General features: G+C 43.1%; 1 protein-coding gene across 7 annotated transcripts in view; it reads right to left on the bottom strand.

Moving 5' to 3' along the window:
- The window catches only part of DGKI (diacylglycerol kinase iota), a 414076-nt gene that overhangs the window by 44715 nt on the left and 357178 nt on the right, over positions 1 to 12183 (bottom strand). For all 7 annotated transcript variants that reach the window (XM_063447583.1, XM_063447582.1, XM_063447581.1 and 4 more), the window contains one exon: positions 7533 to 7558. In XM_063447583.1, the coding sequence (XP_063303653.1) occupies positions 7533 to 7558 (26 nt within the window). The remainder of the gene's footprint in view (positions 1 to 7532; positions 7559 to 12183) is intronic.

The raw sequence follows: 12183 nt of genomic DNA on the forward strand, positions 1-12183 counted from the left end.
ATGTGAGAGGTGCAGTGGGTGTGTGTGAGAGGGGTACACATGGGTTCTATTGTGTGTGTGTGGGAGGGGTGATAAGGGAGCTTTATTCCCACCCCTTCTTCTTACCTAAAGGTCCAGTTGTGGTGACCTCCCAGAAGCTGCGGTTAACCGCAGCTTAATTGACGAATACTGGGTGGCCTTTGTTCGTTTGCGAACACGTGGCAGTGGCCATTTTAAAGTCCCGAACGGCCAGGGGTGTTCAGCGCCCAAACTATGTAACTGGAAACGGACACTTATTTGCGCGAACACCGCTGAGCCGTCAGCCTCCTTGCTTCTGCATTCGGTCATTTACCAGAATGCATGTTCACTCGGTAGTTTAACCATATGAACAGCATCACCCCAGATAGCCATGCCATGGAGCCTATTCATATAACGAAAGACTATGGGAAAGACTTTGGCTCCATGGCGATTGAACTGTATGTATGTGATCTGAGCGCCATTCGGTAATAATGTGCGCTCAGATCTAAGCTATCTGGGGATAGGTAGAATGTATATGTTTTATTCATTATTTGCAACATTGTGTATTTTTGTGTCTTTTTGCTAGCATGTGCTTAATGGAGTTTTGCCTCTGTTCTTGGAGATAATTGGATTACTTCCCAATTATCTCCAGGATAGAGGGGAGGGATTGTAATGTACTGTGGGAGTGTTTTAAACCTGTATGCCTGTCTTCCATCTGGTCCCCTAGGGGAGTGTCCACCAGGTGGAAGACCTGCATAAATACCAGGCAGGTAGCCCACATTAAACCAGACCACTGCTTGACCCTCAACACTGAGCTCTGTCTCGTCTTTGGGGGGATTTACTGTATGCTGTTAGATACTTATTGCCAGGAGTGTAAGCCGCTTGGGTACTTTTCCTGTTCGTCTGCTAGCAGCTATTCGTGAGGTTCCAGTTCGGGAGTTTGGAGTACTATTTTGTAAGCAGTTCGGGAGTTTGGAGCATTCCCTTGTATTCAGTTTGGGAGTTTGGTGTTCTACAGTATCTGTGCCTGTATCTCTGGAAGGGGAAGATCTTCTAAACGGCGGTTTAACCCCTTTATGCCCGGGGTGCCGTTACAATTGGTGGCAAGCGGCGGGATCATTCCCACAGCCAGAAGGACAGCTACAGCAGACACCATTCCATGGATTTACAAGTTAAGGGCAATGCATGTCCCAGTACAGCGACCCTAAAAGCAACAGAATGGAACCAGCAGTGTTATACAAGGAGGAGGACCTGGATAGCCAGGATGCATTAAGGAAAGGCATCTGGTACCAGGCCCTGGATAATGTACAATATCAGCGGTGAGAGTCTCCCCAGTGAAGAGCAGCGGTTGCAGAAGCAAGTGGCCATGCAGATGCCCTTCCTGGGAGAGCAGCCCCTGGAGGAATTGGTGAAGGAACTAGAGCACCGGGTATGGCAGGAGCTATGGCTGGAGGATGCCTACCAGGCGCTCTGGTGGTATATGGCACAGTATGTACCCTGGACAGCCGAGCATGAAAAAGCCAGAGGGAGAGGAGTTTGATGGTCCTGGCTTGTTATGGGAGTCCTTTGCAGAGCCTGACTTTGAGAGCCCTGCGCAGACCAGACTTCAGGACATTTTCTACGGGAGGGAGGCTAGGCATGACTGGGATGACCCCCATGAGGAAGAGAAAGACCTGGCTCACCTAGCAACCCTGGAGTGGGAAATGGAGCAGGACTACCGAGATCTCTTCCACTCCATTGGGAAGGCTCAGTAGGACAGCAAGGTGACAGACCCAGATCCAGACCCATTCAGCTGGGAAGATATTGTGGAGATTTACTGGGAAGGACCCCAGGTGGCTGGTGGAGATGGGACCGAGGACTCTCCACTGGTCCTGCAGGGAATTGGGGAGTCTCCATTCCCCAGCGGCAGAGTGATATGCTGGGAATTGGGAGCCCAGTCTCCATTCCCCAGCAGCAGTGTGGAGCCCAGTCTCCATTTTCCAGCGGCAGTGTGATATGCAGGGAATTGGGAGCCCAGACTCTATTCCCCAGCAGGGAATAGGGAGCCCAGTCTCCATTCCCCAGCGGCAGTGTGATCTGCAGGGAATTAGGAGCCCGGTCTCCATTTCCCAGCGGCAGTGTGATTTATTGGGAATTGGGAGCCCGGTCTCCATTCCCCAGCGACAGGCTGAGCTACCGGGGGCAGAGACGGTTGGTCCTGTCCCCCAACAACAGGGCTGTTTAGCCAAAGGGGAGACAGTCGGTCTCCCCCTCCGGCAGCAGAACTGTGTATCTAAAGGGGAGACAGTCGTTCTCCCCCTCCAGCAGCAGAGCTCTGTATCTAAAGGGGAGACAGTCGTTCTCCCCCTCCAGCAGCAGAGCTCTGTATCTAAAGGGGACACAGTAGTTCTCCCCCTCCAGCAGCAGAGCTCTGTATCTAAAGGGGAGACAGTCGTTCTCCCCCTCCAGCAGCAGAGCTCTGTATCTAAAGGGGAGACAGTCGTTCTCCCCCTCAGCAGCAGAGCTCTGTATCTAAAGAGGAGAAAGTCGTTCTCCCCCTCCAGCAGCAGAGCTCTGTATCTAAAGGGGAGACAGTCGTTCTCCCCTTCCAGCACAAGGCTGTGTATCTAAAGGGGAGACAGTCAGTCTTCCCCTCCAGCAACCAGGCTCCAACCAGACTACTCCCGTGGTAGTGCTGGCACCAGGGCAGAGTACCGCTCAGCAACCCACCAAGTCAGCTTACCAGTCCCCCACACAGCCATGGTGAGGCACCTGGGACATGGACAAGTTTCTCCTCTACCCAGGTGTAGTAACCAGTTATTGTGGATGGGCTGTATTACTGTTTGTGCTTCGTGGGTGGGCTGCTGGACTAACCAGGGCACTGACCGGCGGGAGGTCAAATACCCTGTTAGTCTGTCTGGAAAAGGGGAGGGATGTGATGAGACCAATCTCGCCACATTGCATTGGAGGAGCCTGGTTGCCCGCCTGTTGCCTCTGGACTATGGCCCCATGGTAAAACTTGTATTTTCCCCTGCAGAAAGGCTTGTTCGTGCCTTTCTGCCAGGGTGATTGGTAAAATCAATGTACCGAACAAACGCACAAATGACTGGACCACCTGGGAGCTGGAGTGTGCCATCAATTGACCTCCCAGAAGCTGCGGTTAACCGCAGCTTAATTGACGAATACTGGGGGGCCTTTGTTCGTTTGCGAACACGTGGCGGCGGCCATTTTAAAGACCCGAATGGGCAGTGGTGTTCAGCTCCCAAACTATGTAACTGGAAACGACACTTATTTGCGCGAACACCGCTGAGCCGTCAGCCTCCTTGCTTCTGCATTCGGTCATTTAACCGAATGCCTGTTCACTCAGTAGTTTAACCGTATGAACAGCATCACCCCAGATAGCCATGCCATGGAGCCTATTCGTATAACAAAAGACTATGGGAAAGACTTTGGCTCCATGGCGATTGAACTGTATGTATGTGATCTGAGCGCCATTCGGTAATAATGTGCACTCAGATCTAAGCTATCTGGGGATAGGTAGAATGTATATGTTTTATTCATTATTTGCAACATTGTGTATTTTTGTGTCTTTTTGCTAGCATGTGCTTAATGGAGTTTTGCCTCTGTTCTTGGAGATAATTGGATTACTTCCCAATTATCTCCAGGAGAGAGGGGAGGGATTGTAATGTACTGTGGGAGTGTTTTAACCCTGTATTCCTGTGATTGGTCATTTTGCCATTTGTGTCCCAGTCTTCCATCTGGTCCCCTAGGGGAGTGTCCACCAGGTGGAAGACCTGCATAAATACCGGGCAGGTAGCCCACTGCTTGACCCTCAACACGGAGCTCTGTCTCGTCTTTGGGGGGATTTACTGTATGCTGTTAGAGACTGATTGCCAGGAGTGTAAGCCGCTTGGGTGCTTTTCCTGTTCGTCTGCTAGCAGCTATTCGTGAGGTTACAGTTCGGGAGTTTGGAGTGCTATTTTGTATGCAGTTCGGGAGTATGGTGTTCTACAGTAGCTGTGCCTGTATTTTCTTCTAAACGGCGGTTTAACCCCTTTACGCCCAGGGTGCCGTTACAGCTGTGTTGGAGCATTGCCACGGTAACAATGTGACAATGCACCGACCAATCAGTGTGCAGGAGGAACACACAGCCTCCCCCCTCTACAGCAGCCTCCCGGTTACTTCCCACCCTCCCCTGCAGGGAGGTCTTTGATCTCCTCACCAGCCCGAGAAGGCAGGCAGCAATGGTCCGGCAGAAGAGATTAAAGGATCTCCCCTGTCGACCTCAGCATATGAGCATTGTTGTGGGGCCCCTACACCCCGGGAAACAGAGCAGTGTGCCCAAGCATAAAGACGGCCCTGATCTCACCCCTTTGTTAATCATTACATTGGCTTCCTGTATCCTTGAAGATCCAATTCAAACTACAAAGTTCAGAAAATTATTGATAATTGTACTGTATTGTGCCTATTTAAGATAGTTCAACATTTGAACTATTCTACAAAGCCCTCAAACATCCTCCAATCATTTCTTCTTTACTTAACAAGCGCATCCCTTCTCATTTCCTTAATTCTGTGAGTGACCTTCCCCTGTATTCTGCTTTTTTCCACGTTGCTTACTATCATATGAAAGATTTTTCAAGGACTTGCCCCCCTCCCCATTTTTATAGAATTCCCAACCCCATGCCATCAGACCCTCCCCTATCCACCTCCTTTAAAAAATCAATTAAAACATATATCTTTGGGATAACTGTGCTGTGTGTGCTGTGCTTCTCTCATTACAATTTCTGTCCTAGGGCCCCTCTCTACTGTAGCCAAACTCTCCCTCCACTGTTTAGTTCTTAAATACACCACTTTTACTAGCTAATCTTGACACAGGTATCTAATCCATCAATTCCTCCTCCTCTGACATTAATTTTTCCTCTTGTGTTTCTTTGCCCATTGCTCATAGAGTGTATCATTTTTTGTAAGCAGGGCCTCCTTCACCTTATGATTTAATATTTTTTACATAATTTTTTCTTATTTCCTACATAATGCTACCTGTTAATAATGCAATGCATAGAGTGAAAGACTACTGTCATCTAAGCAGTGTTTTCATACTTTATAACAATGCTCAAGCAGGTTGCTAGATGGCATAATACTTGTTTTCTTGATTTGTGTTGACCTTATCTAGGCAGAAATTCTGGTTTACAGATAATTATAGGAACTAGAAGTCACGTCTCAATATTAAATTATTATATTTATTAAAATAATGATATATATATATGGCAGGTCTAGGAACCAAATTATTTTTTTAAGCTTTAAAACTTTAGTGACATGTCTATACATCAGGCACACCTGTGCAATAATCATGCTGTCTAATCAGCATCTTGATATGCCACACCTGTGTGGTGGATGGATTATCTCGGCAAAGGAGAGGTGCTCACTTACACAAATTTAGACAGATTGGTGAACTATATTTGAGAGAAATAGACCTTTTGTGTATATAGAAAAAGTCTTAGATCTTTGAGTTCAGCTCATGAAAAATGGGGGCAAAAACAAAGTGTTGCATTTATAATTTTGTTCAGTGTATATGAAGATGGGGAGAGTGCGAGAGCACAAATTTCTTAAAACCTCTATCTCATGGATGTACCTTCCAGATCAAGAGGCACACCCATTTTAATCTCCATTAAGGTAGATTCTGTTTATCCATGATGCCCACACCAAATTATGTTGCAGGTACAATTTTTATGAAACGCAAATAATTGTGATTAAATTAATGCACTGTAGTTCTTAGACAAGCAACCTACTCTAGGTACAGAATAAACAGGTGGAAAAAAGACATTCCACCAGCAGGCAATATGTTAAAAGAATTATTAACCCAGCATCTCTCTACATTTTGAAATATCACTAGCCACAATATTTAGAATTATATGCAGTTGACTTGGTAGCAGAAAATAATAGTAATATTAACAGACAAGGTTATCATATATAGTCATTCGTTGGTATTAATATATTTTGGTCCTCGGAGAGCTCTGCAGTGCAAAATTACAATTTCGGCACTGATAGTTTATCTGCATTAGGAATAAAAAACTATATTTTTGGGAGCCTAGTGTAACTGTATAATGCATGGTCTTTTGAATATTTAAGCATTCTGCTGTAACCATCGTGTTGTGTTGTGCAATGCGTTACTGCCTCCTCTGGAAGCTGTGTGCAGTTAACCTATTTGCTGTCAGGGTGGAATAATGAGTGAGCTATTAAAGATTTGTCGGTATTTCTACTGATGCATACTGTAAACTCAATGTCACAAAATAAAGGTTATTTTCATTGCCCTTCAAAATGTTACAGTTTGTAAAAACCTTCCATGATAAATATTTTCCTTTTTTTTTTTTCGGTTACACAATTGAAATGCAGGACAATTAAATTACATTCACTAATGTTTTATAACATGGAGTCAATCAACTGGAAGCGAGAAAAAGTCTAAAGGCTGTGTGCAGGTACCAGGAAGAGCCTGATTTATATCATACCATTCCTAAATAGTTTGACATTAAATCAGAGGGCACAGTATGCTAGACAAAGCTCTGTAATAGTTTTCCTGCTTGATATAATTTTTACACCAAGAGAACCCAGCACCCCTCATGCAACAGGTAGGTAGAGATAAATGCCCAGTCCCTTTTTTGCACATACTGTAAAAACTGTGCATTCTGGTACTACTAACCATCGCACCAGATAAACAGTCAACCACGGTTTCAACTTAATCACCCCCAGGTGGCAAAGGGTCTTTAACAAGACCTACATTTGTTGTTTGGTGCAATAATTACATGAATTAGCCATTTTTTCCAATTCTTTTTTTATTGAGGATTTGAAATAGCAACATAAGAAGCATGGATGGTGTTTAACAGAAAATCATAAGCAAAAAATATGAACTTTGTTAAATAGTAAAATAGTATAATGTGGCGGGAGACAATAATCGCATTGGTGGCATTATATGTTTTCGTTTTTTTTAGAGCGTCATCATTGGATCTAGGTAACTTTAAATTCATTCTATTTATTTATTTATTTATTTATTTATTTTTGTCCTTATTGCCATTTCAATTGTTTAAGATATACATTTACTATTATGTATCAATAACTGATATCAAATACAAGTATATATAAGGTCATGGGTGAATAAAATATATTTGCCTGTATTTGTACATCAATCAAGAGATTGTAAGCCACAATCACATCACTTGACAACCTGTAAAAGTTGCAGCAAATTCTGTTTTGAAGAATTTCTCAAGAGGTGGTCGCAGTGTAGAGAAAAGGCAATGGCAACCCAACTGGGCTGAACCATTAACAACACAATACATTATGCATCATTTCTCAATTAACATGCTTGCATTGAAAGGCGTAAAAAGTGAAGTTCAGATAAGTGGTAATTGGCCCAAGATTATAATCACTTGGAGTCTCTACCAGTTCATAATAACAAGCTATGTACAATCAAGCCAGCTAGCTATGTGAGAAATCAGATTCAACACCAGAACACCATGACCTTCATTACAGTTTAACTAATTGAATGTACTCCAAGAACAACTCACCTTGTTCTTCCGCTGAAACTGGAGACCTGAAATGGAAAAGAAAAATAATTCAGCCATTTTCTAATGGATAAGCATAGGTGGTAACTCAACTACTGGATCATTCATTCAATTGTGAGCTTTTAAACTTGCTAGGTTGGCATATCATATGCACTCTGCACAAAGATCACACAATTCCACTATGTGAACCATGTGTCTCATGCATCAGGTTCACACAGTATTTGTGTGGTCCACGGCTCAGTTGGCATTGAGAAGGTTCCTAGCTTTGTACATAACTCACGGAAGGGGATGGAATATGATGCATTCTAATATAAATATGTATATAAATCACAAGTGCATGAAGCTAATTCTGTATAAATACGGTAATTATAATAGTTGAACTGAAACAGCATTTAATGGATTTCAACAATCTGGAGAAAAATCCAACTTTGTATTCCTCAATTCCTTATCAGACAACTGCTTATAGAAACTGCAGGGAATGAAAGATGCAGATGAAATTACTTACCCTGTGTACATTATATTTTTGCTATTTTTCTTATTTGGGATAGAACGTGAAATGCACATCCAGCAATAACTAACACTGTCTGAGATTTATCATCCTACAGGGTTATTTACTAAACTCCAGATTTAAGGAATTATATTTGTATGGCAAAATTGAGGATAAAACAGCTGATTTCAAAAATGTTTCCATGTTAGATCTAGTCACAATATGGCTATTTTAGCCTCAGTTTTGCCTTTCGTATTTCATTTGCAAGAATGGAGGATTGGTTGAATAACATTCTTAGTCTAGTAAGGACCGCAGAGAGTCCGCCTCATTCACAATTTGATTCTTAAAGAGCCCATTCAGACATTTATTTCTCTAGGGTTTTAGGGAAAGTATGAAATGGTATTGGTCTTTAAACAGTTAAGACAAACTAGTAATAGTAATTTGAATAGTTTAAAATATTTGGAAAAGCTTAGCAAATCAGTAAAAAAAAAAAAAAAAAAGATTTTAATTCTTTGTCTTGCTTTATAAAAAAAAGAGAGAAAAAGAGAGAAAGGGGGTATCGAGAGACAGAAAGAAAAAGAGAAAGGGCCAGACAGATAGAGATGGTGAGACAAAGAGAGAGTCAAACTGTGATGGGGAGATGCTAATGGTTTTTTAATGAGCTTGATGATGTGACCTGGATGAGTACCAAGTGTTGGGATTGTTGCATTCACACTAGATCCTGCGTAGGGGCACAGGCTAAAGCAGTGATTCTCCCACATGGGTGTGATACTAAGAACTGCAATATCCTCTTTGCTATTTTTGTAGGAATAAAGGTCCCACTACTTTCCCTTTCTAGGGTTATAAAAAGGCTCTCATACTCTCATATAACGTTTATGGCACATGTAATCTGTCGAGGTGAATACTCCCTGAAAAGAAGACCTAAGTAACCTTATATGAAAATGCATTACATTTACACTCTTGGATGCAAATTAAAGTGCGGAATCGGGACAGAGTATTATGATAAAACATATTTTTGGTAAATAACTTAAAGGGACACTCCAGGCACCCAGACCACTTCTGCTCATTGGAGTGGTCTGGGTGCCAACTCCCACTACCCTTAACCCTGCAACTGTAATTATTGCAGTTTTTCATAAACTGCAATATTTACATTGCAGGGTTAACTCCACCTCTAGTGGCTGTCTATTAGACAGCCACTAGAGGTCACTTCCTTGTTTCTAGCACAGGTTTCCTGTGCTAGAGCGTCGCTGGACGTCCTCACGCTGTGTGAGGACCTCCAGCGTCGCTCTATTCCCCATAGGAAAGCATTGAAATTATTTTTCAATGCTTTCCTATGGGGAGACGTAATGCGCATGCGCGGCATTTCCGCGCATGCGCATTAGGTCTCCTCGGCCGGTGAGCGAGATTAGTCTCGCCCACCGGCCGACGTAATCACTAGGAGGAGCGTCGCGGAGGCGGAGACAGCGGCGAGGGACATCGCCGCTGTCCCAGGTAAGTGACTGAAGGGGTTTTCACCCCTTCAGTAACCGGGGATTGGTGGGTGGGAGGGAGAGGGACCCTCCAGTGCCAGAAAAACGGATCGTTTTTCTGGCACTGGAGTTTCCCTTTAATACATGCAAAGTATTAAAAGGCATATGTAATTGTCCAATTACTTAGAGGGACACTATAGTCACCAAACATCTTTAGCTCATGAAGCAGTTTTGGTGTATAAATCAGGTCCCTGCAGTCTCACTGCTCAATTCTCTGTCATTTAGAAGTTAAATCACTAAGTTTTTGCAGCCCTAGTCACACCTCCCTGCATGTGCCTTACACAGCCTTTCAAAACACTTCCTGTAAGGAGTCATCTAATGTTTGCACTTCATTTATTGCAAATTCTGTTTAATTTAGAATGTCTTATCTCCTTCTCTGTTAAAGCTTGCTAGACCTTGTAGGAGCCTTCTGTGTGTAATTGTAGTTCAATCCACACAGCAGGAGATAAAAACTTTTAAAGTAAGTTGCATTTGATTAAAAATGAAACCATGTTGTTTTCATGCAGACTGTGTTAGTCACAGGCAGGGGAGCTGTGGCTAGGGCGGCATAAACAAAAATAAAAGTGATTTAACTCCTAAATGGCAATGAACCAAAACTGCTTCATTAAGCTAAAGTTGTTTCAATGACTATAGTGTCCTTTTAAATTTACTTAATTATTTATGGGTTTTTTTTATTAAGTATTTCAGTTCTTAAAACTTGAAATACTATTTGCCAGCAACAAGAGATCATTATGTCTTGTATAAGTTTTATGTTTGACAGAATATGTGATTTCAGTTTGAGTATAGTTAAAGTGCCCTCTAGTGGCTAATTGTAGCATGTCGTTCAGTTGATTAGAAGCAGATAAATATGATATTCTTTTTAAAGGGGGGGGAGGGGGGAAAAAGGTAGACCCCCAAACTGTAGTACAACTTTGCCAGCCTCAGCACCACACCCAGCAACTGAACTACAATTCTGCATCAGAAAAAAAGCATTGTGAATCTTGATATCAGTATGTTTGCTAATAAATTGTAATAACAAATGTCACCCTTTTTACTTTAGCAGAAAACAATTAAACTTGCAAGCAGTTCTCATTGATTGAATGTTTTTTTTTTATATTAAAGTGTTTCAACATCATTAGCACAGGCAAAGATAATAACTGAACAACAAAAGGGCGTTTGAAGGAGAGAATTCCCAATTAATTTGGTAAGCGACAGTTGAAGATGTGCTTGTGTCACTGCAACAGATGATATGGAGGGGAAAGAAGAAGAGACGGGAGAAAACAGAAAACAGAAGAGAGAAAGGAAAAACTAGGAAGAGGGGAGGGTTAGGGAGCCACTGCTAACTGAGTGGGAGCTCCTTGTCATAAAAGTCTCCTTAGGTAAAAGTAGTAGTGAAGTTGAAATGGATGTTGGAAGAGAATTCGGTGGAGAAAAACACGTCTAAGGGCATCCAATCTTTTATGAAGTTTTCATTGGTCTTATGAATAGCGAGTGAAAGTTTTTCTATTGTAAGAATTTGCCAGATTTTAGTGTCAATCTGTCTCACATACCTGCCATTACGCAAATGTGACAGATTAAATAATTAGTACTTTTAATAAGATTCAAGCTATGATAGATGTTTAGCATCACCATCCACATATTCAGTTCCCGTTTTTGCAAACATCTGTCAAGTTTCCATCACACATTATTGTAGAGCCACCAAGTATGAAAATACATCCCCTCTTTTCCGCATCCGATAAAACACAAGGGAGAACTACACAAAAACACACAATTTGTGTAGCATGGATTTTCCATCTTGCAGCATTGTTTCTTCAAAAGAGTACAAGAAGTAAGATGTTTTTGAAGCTCATTTTAATTCTTCTGACCCAAAGTCTCAACAGTGACATTAGCTCTTAAGTACCTGATGTGTTAGTTTCATACAATGAAGTCACATCCTCTGGGTATTCCAAGATCTAGGAGTGCCCATAGTAGAGCAGTCGGATGCTTCAGAAATGTTATGAAAGTAGTCATTTAGGAGCCTCTATTAGCGTCTCACTTCTAGTAATCCTTTTTCCTATCCACCATTTAAAGTGCAAGGAACATCCGAGGATCAAAAAAAGAATCAAACTTCAAACTCCCGCACCCCACAACATTAAAGTCACAGTTCAAAATTTGTTCCACAATTTCAAGAATTGCTGGACGGTGAAGCTATGGATATTGGTTTAAATGATAGAGCTATGAAGCTGCATGATGTAGTTCAGCACACTGGCAGATCCAGGAGGGGGGGAGGGGCAACGGGGCAAGTGAAACGCCCCCTCTCCACCCCTAGGCTCTCCCCTGCCAGCTAATGCAGGGCTGGCACTGTCCAAGCGCCAGCCCTGCAATGTGCCTTCACCGACCAGAGGGGAGGTCAGAGATCACAGCCGGCAGGGGAGGGAGAGAGGACCCAGGAGCTCAGCCTGCAGCTCCTCCGGGTCCTTCTCTCGCGAGCACGGAGCGTTGCCGCAGTTACCATGGCAACACTCCAGATCTCGCGAGAGTGAACTCTAGCCCTGGAGCTGCGGGCTAGAGTTCACTCTCACCACTGGGACCACCAGGGATTCCCCATGGACCACCAGGGATCGAGAAATGTCCCACCTCCTCAGTAAATGTAAAACATTTTTTTATAAAAAAGCCCCCC

This window comes from Pelobates fuscus, chromosome 3, assembly GCF_036172605.1.
Source record: "Pelobates fuscus isolate aPelFus1 chromosome 3, aPelFus1.pri, whole genome shotgun sequence".
NCBI lineage: Eukaryota > Metazoa > Chordata > Amphibia > Anura > Pelobatidae > Pelobates > Pelobates fuscus.